This window comes from Channa argus, chromosome 11 (genome assembly GCF_033026475.1).
Source record: "Channa argus isolate prfri chromosome 11, Channa argus male v1.0, whole genome shotgun sequence".
Taxonomy (NCBI): Eukaryota; Metazoa; Chordata; class Actinopteri; order Anabantiformes; family Channidae; genus Channa; species Channa argus.
This window is the reverse complement of record NC_090207.1, coordinates 23065194-23085313: the sequence shown is the minus strand read 5'-3', so window position 1 is coordinate 23085313 and position 20120 is coordinate 23065194. Positions and strand designations below refer to the sequence as shown.

General features: G+C 39.8%; 1 protein-coding gene across 1 annotated transcript; it reads right to left on the bottom strand.

Moving 5' to 3' along the window:
- Nucleotides 1-1800: 1800 nt before the first annotated feature.
- mxd1 (MAX dimerization protein 1) lies at nt 1801-19761 on the bottom strand. The gene is made up of 6 exons (XM_067520220.1): nt 18784-19761; nt 18045-18144; nt 11819-11848; nt 6712-6826; nt 6456-6615; nt 1801-5434 (listed from the first exon to the last, which is right to left on the bottom strand). The coding sequence occupies exons 1-6, from the start codon at nt 18848-18850 to the stop codon at nt 5238-5240; spliced, it is 669 nt and encodes a 222-aa protein (XP_067376321.1). The 5' UTR covers nt 18851-19761; the 3' UTR covers nt 1801-5237.
- Nucleotides 19762-20120: the final 359 nt, after the last annotated feature.

Here is a 20120-nt window from a genome sequence, read left to right as displayed (position 1 = left end):
TATGGAAGACCTTACACAATACTGAGATAGATAGGAAAGACTTGAGGTCATGTCAATGATAGAAACCATCCAGACTGAAGTAGTTCAGCATTCAGAGAGAGTCCTCCTGACTGCTCTGTTGTGCTGAGACCATCTCCAGTCTTTCCTTGACAGCCTCAACTCTGCTGTATCTCCTCCACTGCACAGCAGGCTCATTTTTATTTTACTGAACACTGAACAGTGACTTAGTGACAGTGACGACTTAGAATTTCCATTTGAGATATTTTATTAAGCGTAGAGGTTTAGAGAGAGCAGATCAGAGGTTAAAATGTAGTGTTAATGGAAGACTGTATGTTTGCTCTACTAAGTGGAGTCTTGTTGAATATGAATAATCTAGCATGGCAGTGAAAACACAATTGAATAAAATCATGTAAAGATTTTTAATAACATTTTACTAAACTAAAAAAAATATGATTAATTTACACTTATAACTGCATAAATACCATCTTTCCCAGAGCTGCTGCATTTTACTACATTAACTTTCACATTAACAAAATCAGTCAGGAAGGGCATCCGGCATAAAAACTGTGCCAAATCAACATGCGGACAATGATCCGCTGGGGCGACCCTGAACTCACGGGATAAGCTGAAAGGACAAAATAAATAAATAAATAAATAAATAAATAAAACTCATAATGTAATAACAAAATATTCAAGTTATTGAACTGAATATTCAAGTTATTCACTTTTAGTAATTTCCTTATTACATTATGCATTTTTACACTGAGTTGGAGCTTATCGATTAAAATGATAACTTAGAAAGAGCTACAGCTATTGATGCTAGTGACTAATTGTTTATAACTTGACTGGACATTGTTACAGATGGTTCCTGGTAACACATTAGCACATTTCTACAGCGCAATGTAAAAAAGGTTATAGAAGTATATCATTTGTGCTCAGTCAGCAATGGATTATAGAATTATTGATGTTACCAAATTCTGCTGCAGAGATAACATAGTACTTCACAAGGAATCAAGCAAGGAAGGGAAGAATGTCTGAAGGAACACGTGTAATTTTGTCTAGCAGCTTTCTTCCTGCTTTTCAATCCCAGCTGTTAAGATTTATTGTTTGACCAATAATGGTCCCTGACTCAAAGGCCGGGACCTACTTCTTTAAACAGACTGGTGCTGATCAATTGCACACTGCATTAAATACCTAATCTGTCAAAGGGACTCAACATGGCTCAGCATCAACCTGATAGGTCTGCAGTGGAAAACTGGATTATATGGTGCCAATGATGGAGAAGCTCCTTCAATGAAGAATAAACTCACTCAGAGCTCAGTTCATAGTTAAACCAACCAGTCCAAGATTGACGTTGATGAGCACTTACAGACGTTCTCCATGGTAGGAAATTCTTCGTCTAGGTCTGCCTTCTCTCTCAGCAGTCACACAGCTCCAGAAGGGATGTGGGATGCTTTTCAAGATGCCCATCCCCCTCTTTCTTTTCCTTCTCTGGCTTTGTGTGTGTTGGCTACTGAGCAGCAGTCAGATGGCAATGATCATACAAACCGGGGATATGGCCAGCAGATTACTCTAAAACACACTAGATGGTTGAGGAGGATTAAGCCCCTGTGAAGGTTCTTTCATCCGCTGCTGAAAAACCTACTTATTACTGTCTGTTGAAACCTACATGAAGATTATATATTGTATGAAAAACTGGTGGGTTGGACTCTCCTAGGAAAAGCCCTCATTTGTTCTTAGAATATAATTGCTGTAGAGCCTTTTGTGTCTTGGACATAAATAAAGACGATGACACATTGATAGGTAGGTAAACAAGGGTTTCAAATGTTTTATTCCTTTTAAGATCACTGGCAAATATAAACTGCTTTTCCACAATTCATTTTCAAAGGGTTTTATCTCCCACACTTAAAGTGATTTTCCTTAGAAGACAAAAGTCTAAATTCTCCAATTGTTAAAAAGTAAGTGCACAAAACGTCCACCTTTAAGTTATTGTTCAACAAATATTAATACAACCTTTCTACGAAGAAAGGTGGCAGGTGATGTTCATGTAGCTATGACGTGGTGTGTCTGTGTGTATGTGTACTGTGTAATGCACGAAAGCACCACGCCGCTGCGATGAAAAGGAATGACCTTTGATACATGTGGATGTATCACAAATGCTTCTGGTATTTTGTACATTTGTGTCTGTTTTAAGGCATCATCAGCCACTTTGTTTGCAGGGATAAAATGTGAAAAAATAAAAATAAAATGTTTCTCCTGATGCTGAAACCTGTAGCTTAAATAACTGGTCAGACCGAAGTCTTGTTCTTTTACAGATTCCACACCTGCTTCATAAGGCAGATGCTGAGAGCACCAGGGTCTTTGTAAAGGCGAGGAGGGCGTGGGGGCTGAGGAGCAGGAGTTTAACGTGATCGTTGACACATTCACTGCTCCATCACAAGCACAATCCAGCCACCCACCCACCTCGCCTGCACCATGGATGCCAAAGCAGCATGTGGAAGAGGGAACCACGCATACAGAACACGCATACACGCACCTGGGCGGGCAGAAGACAGACAACAGGCCATGAACGGAGAAAAATAAATGCAGAAATGAGACTCCCCATACACAGACATTAATGCTTAGGTTAATACATGAAGTTTTTTTTTTTGCATTTTACTAGTAAACAAATGAACAGAAAAACCAGAACGAAAACTCTGACAATTTTCTTTTCTAAATCACCCACCCTCTACAACCCCAAAATATTTCTCTCTGAAGACAGTGACGAATAAAACCACACACACATTATTTTATACACATGCACACACTGACAGATGGCATTTCAGCGAACACCTGCCCACTCACACCTACATTTCAATACATGTCCCCTTTAGTCCCACTTGAAGTGTGACTACACAGTTCCTTTCTGCTTAGGGAAAAAAAAAAAAATCATCATTCCACAATCAAAATACTAAACAATCCTATATCTATTTTTCTGATTTTCTCTTTTTTTTTTTTTGGTGTACCATCGTCATGCTTCAACTGAGGGGCAGACACAGGTGCAGGGGAGGTGGTATGGGGATCCTCTGTTGCTGTGCTGTTACACGCTGCGGGGTCGAGGACATTTACATTCGAAAAAGCTGCAACCCTCTCCCTGCCCGTGAGGATTTTGGACCAAAAAAAAGTGCTAAAATCTCGCAGGCGGAGCAGCCATTTTGTTTGAGGTTCCTAGGCACAGAGGTGGGCCAAAAGGCGGCACAGCTCTGCCAGAGGAATCATCACAACCCCTCAGACATGCTGCCACCAGCTTTTATACTTTTTCTAAACAACTTCCAGATATTTTTTTTTAGATTATCACTTTATTAAAAGGACCAGTTGGCTTTGAAAATAGCTAAAAATTTAAATCAAACATAAAATAAAAACATTGAAGTTGCTAGGAGCCCCGTGCCACACATAAAAGCCCAGAGGCACAAGAGACATTTCTAAATATTGTATGGATTGACTAGGCTGTGCAAACAAACTACACATAGGAAACTCTGAATAAATTTCACAACAACATAAGCTATGACTAATTAAATATATTTATATATATATATATATATATATATTTATCTATATATTTCGTAGATCTAATAAATACATTTGTTGATAGACATAGAGATCTTTCTGTAAACTATTTACATTAAAAGGTGTTTTTTTGCAGAAACAATAAATAGCTATGAAGGCAAAAGAGAGAAAATCTATGGTTTTAACATTTTGGTGCTTTTCAGCTGTGAACACAGAGGAGACGAGCTTCCTCAGTGTGTTTCCACTGAAAAGTCAAAGCCAGCCGTTCTGTTTCAGGGTGACTCGCCTCCTCTCAAACTCGACTCTCCTTCTATAAATAATAAAATAAAATGAAAACAAAAAATAATAATAATGCTTTCAGTCTCACCTGCCTGTTCTCTCAGTCTACATAGTGGAATGTGTTCCAGCCTCTCAACTGTTTTCAGCACAGGGGCTCTCTCTTTCCTTACTGTTCGTACCTGAAGAACAGGGCAGTAAGGAAATGAGGTACAAAAAAACAAAACAAACAAAAAAAAAAAGGACCAGCGCCTGCCAAAATATACCAGCATTTGACCTGGTGGCTGGTGTTTTAAAGTTTCATTCCCAGGCTCAGGCATGACATACACACATTATTATAACACCACCGTCATCAGAGAGAGGCAGAAAACATCAAACCCACCCCCAAAGCCTTCGCATAACACCAAATCTTTTCACAATCTCATGCTGCACAATATTTTTGTTATTCTTGTTTTATGTGTTACTTTTCCCCTGAACGGCAGGTGTGGACAGAAAATTACAGGGTTCTCAGGAGCCTGCCACCAAAGCCTTGAAGTGGGGGGGCTAAGGGACCTATTGCTGTCAGCCCCGACAGTTTAACACCACCCACGGTCAAGTTTAATGTCCACACCGCCTGCTGCGCCCTAAAGCCCAGACAAGCGACTGACTTTTTTTTTTTTCCAAACACTTTCTTCATTTGGTGACATTACTTCAACAGCTGGATTGGGGGCATTAATATTATTAAGAGATAGTGTTTGATGAGATGATACAGTTTTGTTTACAAAATAAATTTTAAGTGCAAAGTACCGTGCACAGATGGTCGACTGGTGAGCAAGGCAGAAAAAAAAAGCCCCACATCAAAACAGCGCCACTCCTTTGGGAGGACTCTGCGATGGAAGTGTGTGTGTGTGTTTTAATCTGTGTGTTTGTGTGTGTGTGTGTGTGAGAAGTAAGGGTGAAATCTCACAAGTGCTTCCCATGGCTCTTGAGGCATAGAAAAAGAGGCAGTGGGATATTGTGTGGTAACATTCTCTGGCTGAAAGTTGTGTTTCTGACGGACGGACGGACGGTTGGATGGACCGAGGTATGGACGGAGGAAAAGGGTGAAATGTCTTTAAAATTCCACTCGTTTGATTGGTGCAAAGCACAGCGGGTGACACTCTAAAGACTCAATGCTGATGATGGGCTGGATGTGGGTAGGTGTTTTTTCGGTGTTGCAGTCTGAATGGAAGTCACCGGGGGGACAGAAAGTCTGCAGAGGCCCAGCTGAAAGACAGGCCTCACACTTGGTCAGTCCTTGCAGGGAGGGAGGTAGTGAGGAAAGGAAAGAGGCAGGGGTGGGTGAGGTCTAAGTGGAACAAGGGAGTAGTGACACAATCAGGGGACAGGATTAGCAGAAGGGAGGAAGTGGTTGAAGGGTCAGTGACCAGTGCTGTTTATAGGCTGCAGCCCAGCTGCTTGGCCCTCTCCTGAGTGTCCTGCAGGCGCTGCAGACTGGCGCTGGAGTAGCCCTCGTCGCTGTAGCTGCTGCGCAGGCTGCCTCGCTCGTCCCCTGAGTCGCTTACACTGCTGGTGCTCCACTCCAGGTCACCCAGCAGGTAGTCTGTCCCCTCCACATCCACGTCCAGGTCCTCTGTTGCCACACGGTGAACACAACCACAGAGGTTAGAATGTCAGATGTAAACAATGTACACAGGGTTCCTTTAATATCACCAGCTCTGGTCATATAGAGCTGAATGCTCTGGTGATAGTATATTTTTGTTATTTTTTAATTATTTATTTATAGTGATAAATCTTTCTTTTTGTTAAAAATGATCTAACCTTTATAGTTATTGCTGTTACTTGTGCTAGTTGTATCTACAGGTGCAACAACACAACTAAATGCTGGCAATCTTAAATTTCCAATAACGCATTTATCTATCTAAAGTTTACGTTTTAAATTAATATTAATTAATGTGAGTATCGAGTGAACTTTTTTAACAGAGGGGGCACTGTACACTATGGCCCTTTTATCCTACAGTGCAGTAGTGTTGTGGGTGGAAACGTTCAGCGTACTGTATTAAGTAGCATGTAACTGACAATCGTGCGGCACAATACTTGAATCCTCTAACCTACATTTTCCCATCTACATGCTTATTTACCATTTTAAACAGGATATAGAGGAGTTGCACTTGCTCTAGCAAACAGTTATATTTAAAGAAACAGTTTGAAAAGTTTGGTTTATAAAAACTTTTGTGTTTGACAAAGAGAACTCAAAACATACTCAAAAGTACTAATATATCCAGTTATCTTCTCTTTAAAAAATGATTTCTGGTTTCAGAGCATTGTAATAAATCCTTGTTATTCGGACTTTCCTGCAGGAAAGTTCCCCCTGTTGCTTTTTTCATTATAAATTTACATAACTCAATTTAAAGGAGGAAAGCTGCTGACTATGAGATAAATGTCTCTGGCTTCCTTATAGCTTGTCACCACTGTAATATCACATAAAAATTATTTCATAAACCTTTTAAAAAAGGCCACAGTTATTTATCGTTCGTTAGCAGCTGTTGCAGAGAGAGTTACTGTATCATTTATGGCAGTAGAACTGTCTATTGTTGTTTTGTCTTCTCATCTGCATTCACCTGTGAGAACTCTACTGTGTGTGTGAGGCTCACCCTGATCTGAGTCAGACTTGTCGGAGGACACAGTGGAGCCGGTACTGTCCATCCGGGTCCTCTCCACCCCCAGCTGCTCGAGACGCCTTCTCAGGTGTCTGTGCTCCCGCTGCAACTGCTCCAAGGTATGTTGAGCTTTCCTATCGCTCTCCTCCAACCTCTGAGGAGAAGGAAGAGAAATATTTTAGAAAATCTAAGACAAATCTAAGACTACTTCTTCTTTAGGCAGGTGGCATACACACATGCATACACATACCTTGATGTGATCTTTGGCCTTCATCAGCAGGCTGAGGGTGGTGTGCCTGTTAGCATCCGGTCCCAAGGGAACGAGGGATTTCAAGCGTTCTAAACAAAGTCGTAGATGTGCCCTTCTGAATAAAGAAGACAAGGAAAAAGAAAAGAGAAGCTGTCAATCATTAGTACTTTTTCTTGTTTTTATAAAAGGTGCACAAAAGATGCATGAGAGTTCATTCAAAGAAAGAACTAAATTCCAGATTCACCTACAAACATCTTTCCAGAACTTTCAACTGCATCTCTTGGTCTTGTGCACAATAAATTTGTTACATGTGAATTGTTATTCACTTGGCTAAAAGGCTGCTTATCTGTTTAACTTTAAGATGTGGACACCTGAGGAGGATTTTGTGACACAATCTGAGAGCCAATCATGGTCCTGATTTCAATTCTGGAAAAATATCCTTTGTCATTGTGCCATTTCCAACTTTTCAGTATTTAGTTGCGTTTTCTTAAGATCTGGTAGCTTAAGCTCTATGGGCCACCATACTGTAACATCTAGCCCTCCCATGTAGCTTTCTTCCACAGGAAATCAGCATTGTAACATACAACACATAAGATATTTTATTGAGCACCAATGCACAATTCCTTCCTGTCAAGAACTTGGAAATGTGTTCAAATCCATCATCTGTGACATATGTTCACAATTTGAACCTACTACTAATGTCACCTGTCCTACAATATCTCCCCCCACAGTTTGCATTTGCTTCTCTCTTCGCTTCTCCATTTCCTCCTGTAGCACTCTCAGCCGCTCTGAGCTGGCAGCCTTGGCAGTTGCTAAGGTCTGGTGGGTGTTTGTGACCACTCGACCCTGCTGTTACACAACACACACCTCCAGTTCCAGCCTTTGCTGAGCGCGTACGTGTCTGTGTGCTGCTGTGCAAGTGGGCGTGTGTACGTCACTCTTCCTGAGAGTAAGCGCAAAAGCGTTATTCTAGTAGCTGAGGGCTGGTTCGATGAGCTGTTCATTTATTGTCTGCTACAGGTAATCCTGATTTTAGGCGTCACTGCCGGAAAGTGCGGATTCAAAATCGGACACTAGGAGAGAACAGACCACTTGATTTGAATGTGGGCAGCGGATGCACGCACAAATACATCCTTACCCCTAGTTCTTCTGAAAATGCACAAACACACACAAAGCAACATTCAGAGGCTAAAACCAAGTGCCTTCCTCTGAACTGGCTCCAACCAAAGGGCAGGCAGACTGCGATTACATAACATGCCCTCGCCTATTTTCTTCTGACATAATAAGGGATTAGCAGGGCAAGTTAATGTTTGTTAAACAACAGCAAGCAGCAGACTCGTGAAACAGCACAGGTCACATGGTGTCTGTGTAAAAGAAAACACTGTGGGCGTGGCTGCAACATAGTGACATTTCAGCAACAAGTTATTCTGGTTCACTATGGCTTTAGTGCAGTGTGTCAATAGGTGAGTATGTACAGTATGTGAAGGTACAGGTTTGGATGTTATCAGCCTACGGCCAGATCCTGCATTTTCTCTGCCCTAATTTTACTCTTGTATGTTTTAAACGCAGTCTGAGAATTGGATCAACCTGCGAGACAAACATATCACAGCTGGGTCCTTTCATGCAACTCAGTGGTTTCGCTTACAGATACAAGTATGTGTATGTGACGTGCAAATGACCCCACTGCCCAAACTTGCCAGGGCTGTAAGTGACATGAACTTGCATGTAAAAAAAGGCATGGTGATAGCTGGGGTCATGTCATAGGAACATAAACACGCATACACTCTTGATTCTGTGTGCTACAACAATCAGAGGGGAGGGTAGTGGTACAAAACAGGACCTCCAATTTGTGGATGGAGATTTCACAAGGCAAACGTTCGTTAAAGATGTAGTGGTGGTGGTGGTGGTGGGTGTTGGTTATACTCTACTACCTCCCAGGGATCATCAGGCTACTAGTGAGAGAAACTGGTTAAAATCCAAGATTATTCTCCTCAGGTCTAACACAACAGGCTGTGTTCATAAATTTGACTTACTTCTGGAACACACACACACACACACACACCTAAATCCAGGCACAGGTCTTAGTGCCATATATTATTCAGGCTGTCGACTGAGCTGCTGGTTTGGATCAACTAGCACAGGAAGGATGAGAGCACTGAGACTGACAAGGAATGAAACAGTACAGAAAAAACATTTGTGTTGACGCCTTAAATGTCTGCTTGAGGAAGTACTGAAAATAGCAGCAGGCTGATTTTTGTTCGTGTTCAGTGAAACACAAGCAGCCTGCTGTCAAAAATATGATCTTGGCCTAAATATTATATATTTTTATGTTGTAAACACACACTGTAGTCAAAACTCAGACAATCTAATGCCATTTTAATAAGCGAATAGTATCTCTGCACCATTGTTTATCAAGCAAATTATTCTATCAGTCCCTCCAGGATTTTTGAGCTTTTGAGATTGTTGCGGCCTAAAATGCCAGATTTAATACAGCTTTTCTAAAAAAATAGTACATCATGTTGTAGTTTTTATTTATGATGTTTAAAATGCCAGGTCAAGCAGATATCACTATGGATTGGTTTAATTATGTATTGCAATCACAACACTGCAAATTCCTGAAAAGACTGATAAATGTGCATTATACTCTCACTCAGTGTGTTTACATGGACTTAAAGGAGGAGAAATGTTATTAAACTTCTCATTGACTTCCCTATATCAAAATTTCTCTCTGCTTCTAGCTGAAAAATGCCTCCAGATGACCACTTGGAGGAAGCTTCCATTCAGATTATGTCATCTTGTTCCTCCAGATGACATCATCTGAACCCCTAATGATGAAAAATCCCTCTGGGTGATGTCAGAGGAGGAGTTTTTCAGATAAATAGAAATATTTTCGTATAGGGAAGTCAGGGGGAAGTATAAAAGCATTAATGAGCATTTACATCCAGATCTAAGCCAAAGAGCAAGTTGAAAATTGGGGAAGTCGCCTTTATATAACCAGGTTACAGTCGGCTTTCTTGAGAAAGCTGATTTCTTAACTGTCATGTAAATGGGAAAGCTTGCTTCCAAATCAGGGTGGAGGATTAGGGAAACCTAATTTCCCCAGGTAGATTTCTCTTTGACAACCTGCAATTGGATTTCTAATCGACTTTCTCTAACTGCATACGTGCGTAACAAAAGACTGCAGATGGAAACACGTAGCTGAGTAAAAGCATGTATGAAAGGAGATTATTAACGGGAATTGAAAAAAAAAAAAAAAAAAAAAAAAAAAAGATCAGCGGCTTTCGGCTTGTCCCCAGAGCGGAATCCCCTTCTGCCCGGAACCCTCCTGAATATATACATTTTAAATTCGGCCAGCTCACATTGTGGGTCAAATGTATGCGTCTCTCTTCTCCCTTTTCTTCTCTCTACCCCTGCACTATCAATCTGGAGCAGCATGAACACAGCCACAAAAAAGAAAGAAAAGTGAGGAAGCAGCATTTCCTCTCACTACACAGTTTAAATCTGTGAGCCAGGCTTCCAAAATGGGGAAATTCCACTGTTCCAGCGAGAGAAAAAAAGATAGAGATCCAGATATTGCACCTCACATTAAATTAAATTATTGCACCTGATTGCAATTACAAATGCAAATCAGTGCACGTAAACACCGTTACCCGTTTACCCCAGGAAGCTGATTTTTTTGAGCAACCTGGTTACTTCAGATCATGTAAACACAGTCACTGTCATTTTTCTTACAGAAAATGGTGAAAAAAAGCACTTACAACTTCCCACAAGCTAAGAAAATGTATTCAAATTACTTATCTTACTTATTTTTGCTTAAAAAATGACAAAAACATTCTGTAGGATTTCATTAAAAAATAAAAGATATAATTTGGTTTTCCCTCCCAATTTTTCACTAGATAATTATTCCATCTTGTCTGATAACTATTGCCTTTTCATTACACACTTCATTTACACAACCCACTGAAGGGAAAGCAATGGTGAACTGATAAAGCTGCAGTTATAACACACATGTCCCAGCTCTGTAAAGAGACAGCCCAGGTGTAAGTTATTGAAACAAGATCAGCTGCTCTCATTTGCCAAAGTGCTTGCTCAGTCACCTGATACAACCATGATACCTCAATTGTGTCAGTTTCAGGAGGGGAACGGTTTGCACAAACCAATGCAGTGAAACATAAATAAAATTATCATAATACATCAACCTTGGTTACTTTAGTAAGAATACATTTCAAAATACACTTTTTAACAGAAAACTGTGTCCTGTAAACATCATAATCAATTCTGATAAGGTTCCTGGGTCATTCTGATATGATTTTGAATACTGACGCATATTAAAGTCTCAAGCTTTTACAGGTGGTTTTCCATTTCTGCAAGGGCAAGAGTAGTTTTAAATGGATCACTGCGTAAATAGTTTCATCAATGATTTTTCAATCATGTAGCTTTACACTTCATTAGTTACACGTTGGGTTTACAAAATAATAACACCAAACTATGTGGAGGGACACACCCAGAGCAACCTTGCACCTGTGGCCCTGCATATTATGTTACATTGAGTGTGATTAAGCTGAGGGCAAAGTAAGTGCTAACATAAGTGCGCACATAACGTAGTCATTCCTCAGTGACTGAACATCAAAACTAAGCTTGAGAAGTATAAGTTTGATATTTTTACAGATCAAATAAGTAATCACATTGCATATATGTTAGTTCTTTTTTTCTGTCTGTTTATCAATTCTGCCTTATTTACATTGACAAAAAAAAAAACCCAACTGGGGAGTAATCAGATTCCAACCATACCTTAAACCTGGTCAGGAACCATAACTTGTTCAGCTTAAGGGATGTGCACTCTGAAACAAGTGCTGTGTTGAGATCCATCGAAGTGAATTATACCAAGTGGTTAAAAGAATCCCAGGTTTGGCTACAAAATGTATTTGTGATACTAGATCCTTGTTATGTCTTAATATTACAACTCGCCAACAATCAGAAATAACTTAAAACTCAAGTTATACCTATTTAGGCCAGTTATGCAAAATGTGGCTGGACTGAGATTAAATAGACTGAGATCGAGATTAAAGTAACAACACACAAATATATACAAGAAATGTTTACATACCTGTTCTTTTCCATTTCATTGTGCGTAGACCTGTGGAGATAAAACGAAAAACATAAGAAAATGACAACACATAACAGCACAGTCACTGACTGAACAGGGCAGGGTTTCCCCTTTTATGGGCTACCAAAGTAGTCTAAGGCCTTACTGCAGAGGAAAGAAGGAGAGAGAGAAGGCTGTGTAGGTGGTTATGACAAAAAGAGATTCCATGAAAAATTAAGAGAAGGCAGGGTATCCTGATGCCCGAGGCTTGTTTTACACAAGAAACATGTTTTTTTAAGAAACAAATTCACACACAGATATGTGATGAGGAGGCCAGAGATAAAACATAGTAACAGCAATCAGAAACAGTGGACAGGAGTAGGTGTATGCAGCACTACGCCTAAGTACCAACATACAGCACTGAACTAGTTGGGGGATGGGGAAAGACACAGTGACGGTAAACTGAGAGATGGAGGTGCGCTAGTGGCCAGTATGACTCCTGCATTGCAGTGTTAAAGCACCGAGCGTACAGATTGAGGTGATGAAGAAATGGGGTCAGGTATTGTTTTTTTGAATTTTTTTAATTGAATTAGAGGGGGATGGAGAAGCACCAGCCAGAGAAGACATATCTGCAACACTGAACTATCCTCTACCTCCACTGAACCCCTCCAATTCCCCCACCGTACCCCACATTGCCCAAAATAGCCTTTGCACCTTCAGCTCTGCTCCATGGTGTCATCATGTCATAGCCAAGATCTTTACAGGACTCTTACCTACTTCCACACAGCGCCCCCCACCTTGAGTCACCTTCATGTGTGATTACTTACATTTAAGCCCGAAGCTTAGAAATACTACCCATCAATCACGATACTCGAGTCACCGCATTTGAACAGCAGTGGCTGTAATGCCTATGTTTTTGAATGACACTGGGGCGGGTATCATCCTATTTCAGCTCCATCTCTGTGGGTGCTCTCTCTCACTTGACCACATGCAACCAGTGTGCATTCCTGTGCAGGGCAGACAGCCGCTGCTGACATAACCGCACCAGCATGGAAATGATCCCACTTATTCAGGCTGGCTTTCAGGCACTGACACCTCCCACCTCCTTCCCTGGTCCCATAACCTTGTAGCCCTCTGTTACTTAACACAGCTATGACGTGACAATTGTTAAGTAATACTGAGATTTTTTATCATGAGAGATGCGGTATAATCATATTACACTTGATACTAAGCTGAATCACCACACTACTATAATATTACATAAGTGACACTTTCTGAAGGTCTAACTACTGCGCTGCACAATACCTTTTACAGCTCTGTGTCAATATGAATGCCAAGATCCGGCTTCACCTTTTATTAGCGCACCTGACAAAAGTCCTCTATAACACCATGAGCTGTCTGGTCAATGGAAGTAATACTTGGAAACCCAGCTACAGCTAACTTTATTCTTGACGGTGGTTGTAGTTACGCTACAGTCAAAGGGCACAGCGTAGCAATGAGAGGGAGCTGTGTGGAGCATGCATGTGGATTGATTTGGACTTCAATGCTTGTGCTACCTTAAATTACATATTGTAGCTTTAGGCTAGCGTCACCATGAGAATTGAAATCAATCCACATTGTTCACAGCCTTCCCGCTCTCTATGCTGCTACACTTTGCTACACTCCACTGCTCCACTCTGCCCAGCGCTTCAATTACTTATGGAATTACAATACATAGGAATGCATCAATCAAGAAAAAATAATTCTAACTAGTTAGAAGAGCGAGCCATGCTCAAAAACATTTGGAAGAAAATGTTTGTGCACAGCTGCCAGTACTGTTCAAAACCTCTGGATCACAGGAGGTTTTGACAGCACCTTTCCACATTTAGCCAAGTTTTGTAGTATAGTTTAGTTTTAAAAAATGATGTATGTGTAAAAAAAGTTAGATATTGTAAGTTAACCCTAAACCAAACATAATGGTAATGCAGATTCAGCTAGTACAAATGTTTCATCATCAGAAGTAACTAAACTGGTCAAGGAATGTATTTAAAAAATATATATAATAAATTAAAAACTACACTGGGGCAAAAGTTTGCATCCCCCTTGAACATTTAAATAAAAATGAACTTTAAGGAATATTTGTAATAAATATGCATTAAATACTATGTTGATCCTTATTTTATGTTTTTGCCATTTCAAAATGAGGGGATAGAAACTTTTGCAAGCAACTATAACAAGATGTAGTATTGCATCTTAATAACGATTGAATAGTTTCAGTAACTGACTATTTTCTCTGCTCTTTCTAGTTGGATTAAAATTATTCCTGTCTCAGGATTTATCAAGTCAGAGTTCAGGATCTGTTTTAATGTTCGTTATGTTTTGTATGTATTATTAGGTTGTTGACATTTAAAATAAGGGGTTGCAAACTTTCCTTTTAGAAACACTCGAAAATACAAATGAGAACCATGAGATTCCAAACAGGTCATATGGTCTTTGTGGGATTTCAAAACTATATATTAACACATGACATACCAACACAATCTTGCCACGGGCCCCTTAGGTTTGTTTCTCTATGTTCACAAAGACACATTCAGAAGGCAGATCCAATAACAATATTTAAGTTTACACTGCATTATAAAACAAAACTGAACACAACCCTGTGCAGTATAACTAAAAAGTTAAATGATCTAAATTGTACCATTAATCTAATTAAGCTGAAACAGAGCTGCAGCAGTGGTTACAAGTACACAAAGAGCCATTCAATATGTAACAGAAAGCAAAGTAACACATACAGGATTCACAATGTGCAGAACTTTGCATGGTTTTGTGCACAGTAGGCTTTGGCTAATGGTAGATTATATATATATATATATATATATATATATATATATATATATATATATATATATATATATATATATATATATATATATATATATATATATATATATATATATATATATATATATATATATATATATATATATATATATATTCCAATACAGTTCAACAGCAGTACAAACTACTTCTTCCAAAATTACTTACATACAGATAACATTAATCTACCATTAACCTTCCTTATAAAGTCATAGCACATTAGCCTGAATAGCAACACAGGTTGGCGAGTGTGAAGAGACTCCATTTGCCTGCCTAACAAGGATGGCAAGAGCACTGTGTGATTTCCATAGTGCACTGTAGTTGCACACTGTGTGTACGTGTGTGTAGAGTGGGGGAGGACACTCTCCATCTATGTAATGGAGGAGCTGGTGTTCTCCACTGACTGCCAAGAGGGAGAACACAGCAGGAAAGACATGAAGGGGTGGAGGGGGTGAGGTGTGAGAGAGAAAAACACGAGAGAGAGAGAGAGAGAGAGAGAGAGAGAGAGAGAGAGAGAGAGAGAGAGAGAGAGAGAGAGAGAGAGAGAGAGAGAGAGAGAGAGGGCAAGCGGGGAATTACAACTACTGACACACACTCATGCACACGTACACACACGAGGTATGGCGACTCCCCTCCCCCATGACTAACACATCCATGCTATAGAAAACAACACAAACTGGAGGGGCTTGTGAATACTGAGTTCAAATGTATACCGGGTTAATGGTTGCCTGCCCTACATATGGTCAATATTCCAAAAAGAATCGACTGATGTTTTGCTCTTCGCTACTAGAAATCCCCATGCAGGATGTGCAGAAATCTGATTAATAACAAGTGTGATCCTGCTGGCCTGAAATTGTAATAAATATATCTGATGAACCGCTGCCGCTTAATGTACCATTTTAGTTAAACAACAATAAAGGGTAAAGGTAAATGCTGGTCGGCTAAAAGCTTTTATGACTGGAGGAAAGGACTCTTCTGCAGCAGCTAGTAATATATTGGAAATATCCATCTAGTCCCACATTTTCCTCACTATACATGTCTGTAGATGGGACATCTAAACATGTTAAGACAGGAGCTTGATGCATGTACAATCCTGCAGCCTTCTACATCCAGTCAATTTCATTGGAAATAGAGGAACAGTACAAAAACACTTGAAAAACATCAAGTTTCTTTTAAACAGTCTTTTTTTTTGCATACATGCTGCATGTATGCACACATTAAATGAAAATTTACTTACACGTATGAGGGAAATGCACGTACCGATTTCTTAAATCAAATTAGACTTAAGAAAAAAGAATTTGTTGCATCATTGACAGAAGTGATTATGCAACAATTTTGATAATCTTTTACTAATTTAGGTGACTTATTCAGACATATATTATACATTTACTGCTTGCAGCTTCTCTAATGCAAGTGTTTGCCATTTTCTTTTCCAAATACCATTGGGTTTTGGGGAGAAAGACCAAAAAAAGATCACCTTAGACTGTTAAGGTTTTAGGAGAGACTCGACTTACTATGTTCCTGAAAACTGCACAATATAAAAGATCACCAATAATGACAACAATGGTTGTTGACACACTCACTGTACAGTCTGTGGTGCAAAAATTGCTGTGATTCAACAACAGGCGGTGCATGTAAGTAGGAAGTCAACAGTCTGTGTATAGCAGCCTCGTAACTTTAGCTCTGCAGATAGTATAGCTGGACATATATTAAATTACAAGGGCTAAAAGGCCTATGACTGAAGCTATACATGTCCTTTTTTTTTTACATGATTCATGTGTTCTATAGATTGGATACTAAAGGTGGAGTCCAGTTGACACTTTAGGACCGTGTTTTCTTCAAACTAGTTTGTATGGTGTTTGGTCCAACTGTGCCATGCTCAAAGCCTGGATAAAAGGCCTAACCTTTTGGAGAGGTGTATTGATTCATTCATCTGCCAGATTTAGAAACTTATGGAAATTGTTGGTTCTGTTTGACGGTCTGTCAAGCACTGTGAATCGAAGTAACACCTTTAATGCAGGGAGGCGGTAGCTGAAGCCAGTTTATCTGCCTAAAAAGCCTTCTTATTCATCAAGTCTACTGATCAATGAGGTGATGGCACGTAATTATAAAGTTTATAGAAGGATTTGGTGGTTTGAAACATTAAGATGCAGACAGACTATAGAAAACATAAAAAATGTATAGTATAGTCAAATGCATACTCAGCATATATAGATTATGATCCCACTAATGCTGTGTTTTATCCTTTCCACCCAAACAATCAATGCACTCAAAAGCTTTAGATTAAAAAGACCAGAATTTTACAGTTGCCTCAAATATATACATGACCTATTCTCCTACAGATTTCATCTAAAGGTTAAGAATGGAACATAAAACTGTTCTTGCTTTGACTGATTTATATATTTGTGGATACTAATTGTACACTTTTTGTGTACCGTAGTGTCCACTGAGGTGACTAGAGCTGCCCCTAACTGAAATGGCTTCTGCAGTCACCTTGACTGACCCAGTTAGCCTTTATCGAATGGCTATTCACTTTAAGCTAGACTGATCTTTGCTACTGTCGGTCACAGGGTTTAAAGGAGACAAGAGGAAGTCTGAATGGGACTTTAGTCTGACAGACTTATGCGTAAACATGCAGCCACAGCTGCTAAAGTCAAAAGACCTTTTCTGTACTGCTTTGTATACAATACCCATTAACTTATTAACCCATTAACTGATTTATTTTTGTAAAAATTAATGTCTGCCATCACATTGTTCTGTATGTAAGTGATATGTATGGCATGCATGTAGATATCACTTTACAGTCTGTTAATAACTGCCCTATACCTAAAGTGGACCATATAAAGAACAGGTGAGTTTAAAATTACCTGCCAGGCTTTTCATGCTATACTTCAACTTAATTTGAGTGAAGCACTTGCAATAGCACACTTGCTTACTGAACTACAGAAATATATTTGTTTACTTCAAAACAAATGACTGTGGTCGTGTCTGTAAGTATTGGTGTTTTTTGACAATGGCAATAAATACAGGTGTTTCTCACTTTCAAATGACTTCCTTTAGCTGATTCTTAATATTTTCAGTAAAACAAATATGCCTGTACAGTAACTGAATATGTAGATGAAAACAAAGCTGCCATTTCAAAACCCACTCCACTTTTGGCACAGCAAACTCACCAAAAAAGAATAATATTGTTAAGCACAATCAAATATCAGTCTACCATCACTAACAGTAAATTATAATTGTGACATGAAAAACAAACAGTGTGGGAACAATGGATTAATCCTGCTGCACTTAGTGGGGGCACACTTGCAGTGGGGATATGATGGGTGGCTTATTTCAGATATGAAAATTAATAAAGTGTGTCGGCCCAAAGGAGCTGTATAGTCTTTACCTGCTACTTGTGTTTTTCTTGCTTTTGCTTTTCCTTTTCAAGCTTTCCCTCTCTCGACTGCTGATGAAGGGTGGCATGGATGCATAGCCATGTTCAGCCTCTACAAAGAAATAAACAACATAGTGGTCACATGTCTTGGTATCTGGCAATGCAAAATTTAGTACTTTAAAGAATCCACTGGAAGTCTAGGAAGACCACAAAATGACACATTTTAGCTTGATCGTTTAAAAATTCAGTAGCAATGTCTTGTGCTGAAGTGCATGCATGCAATAATTAGTTTTATACAGCACATTTAAACAGTATGTTCTCCCCTTAGCCTGGACAATGATGTCATCTTGAACTGAAATAGACCCCACAAGCAAACCACAACAGAAGGAAAGGAGGGGCCTCGGTGAAAACAATGTGTCCCTGCACATCTGAATGCATCTTCCACACATGCATTAATCTTTTCATTTCAGAAATGCACATGCATATTTGCACAAATGCATTACATCATACACTTGTCTGAATATGATTTGGGTAAGGCATACATTCTGATGTACTGTACGATATCTTATAATGTTTTTAATGCATATTTCTATCACTTGATGAATTAGAAAGGACAGACAACGTTGCAGAAAAAGAAGCTTTAAAATGACAGGTGCATAAATCAGCGTGATTTGGGGAGTAGGGGGGGGGGTGTCGATGGATTTTCTCAGAAATAAAATGGACCTTAGTAAACAACACTGTCTTACTTTACCTCGTTCCCTGCGATCAAGGTACTCGGCTGCTTCGATCAACATCTGCACCATTCCGATCGCCGCCATTTTCAACAATAACACTGATAATATTACAATCCGATGAGGGATCCCGTGGCTGTACACAACCTGCTTCAGGTCCTACCGCTGGCTCGCTTTCAAACACTCAGGTAGCTTAACCGTTCTGCCACTGGTTCTTTTATAAGGCGAGTGCTAACGTTGACGTTAGAGTTCGAGCTAGTCCAGCAGTGTGCCAGATAGGCTATTTAAAAGTTAAAGGTCTTGATACAAGACCAACCAGATGTTAAAGACGAACAGCTTTCTCCGTTAATGAATGTTTCAGTGGTTCAGTTAGGGGTTTGCTGTTGGCTGGCTAGTCAAGGCTTTGACGCTAACGTTAGCACTTCTTCCACAACTACGGATGCTTTGTTCCCTTTTTGACCAAATTGTAAACTTAATCTGGTCAGTTTAATAGGTAGTTGTTGTTGTTTTTTTCGAAATAGCAGCTTGCTGACAAAAAAATAAACAGAGGTTTGCTTCACATATAAGTCCAGTATTGTTTTGTTTGGCAAAAAAAGAAGTTGGCTAACGTCACCGCTAGTGACAAGTTGTCAAATAAACGAAGAAAAGTTCTTGCTAGCTCGGTTGTCAGCCAGTAAAAAATCAAGAACGCGGGCTTATTCAGCTGTCACTCGCCTGATGTGAAATTATTAGGAAAAAACGAGCTACTTGTCTTTAAAGTTCAGTCGACGATGGCTTTCAACCTTTTCGCCTCGGAATTATGTGGCTGGATAGTTTTGTGCTGGTTTATCTCTGATAACGCGTAATACGTCTCGCTGGAAACGCAGATAGCAATTGACATCAACTGAGAAACAGTGAGTGTTTATCAAACTGCTTCCAAAATAGCGGCTTGTTGATCTGGACAGGAGCTAACTACTGTAACGTTACTTCGCCACAAAGCTTCTGTTTGCTGCGACGTGATTGGGTGTTGGAGAGAAGTCAAGCTCCTATTGGGCGCTTAAAATGTCGATCATTCAGATTAGCCAACTCTGTCTGCCACTGAGAGCCTTCTTCTGCCATTTTGGTTCTGTATTACGATTAAAACATTGCCCTATTAGGAGCCAGAATGGCGACAGTTTCTGAGGCACACACACCTGCGCCGTGATTGGCCACGTTCTGAAACTCGTTATCTATTGGCTATAGTGCCCACGAGCTCAAGAGACAACGCCCGCTTCTGACAGGCCACACACCCCTCTAGCATGCTGGTTCGCGGTGTATGTCAATTATTGGTTAACGTGGTGTTGTTTGTCGAATTTCTTAAACGGAGATTGGCCAGATT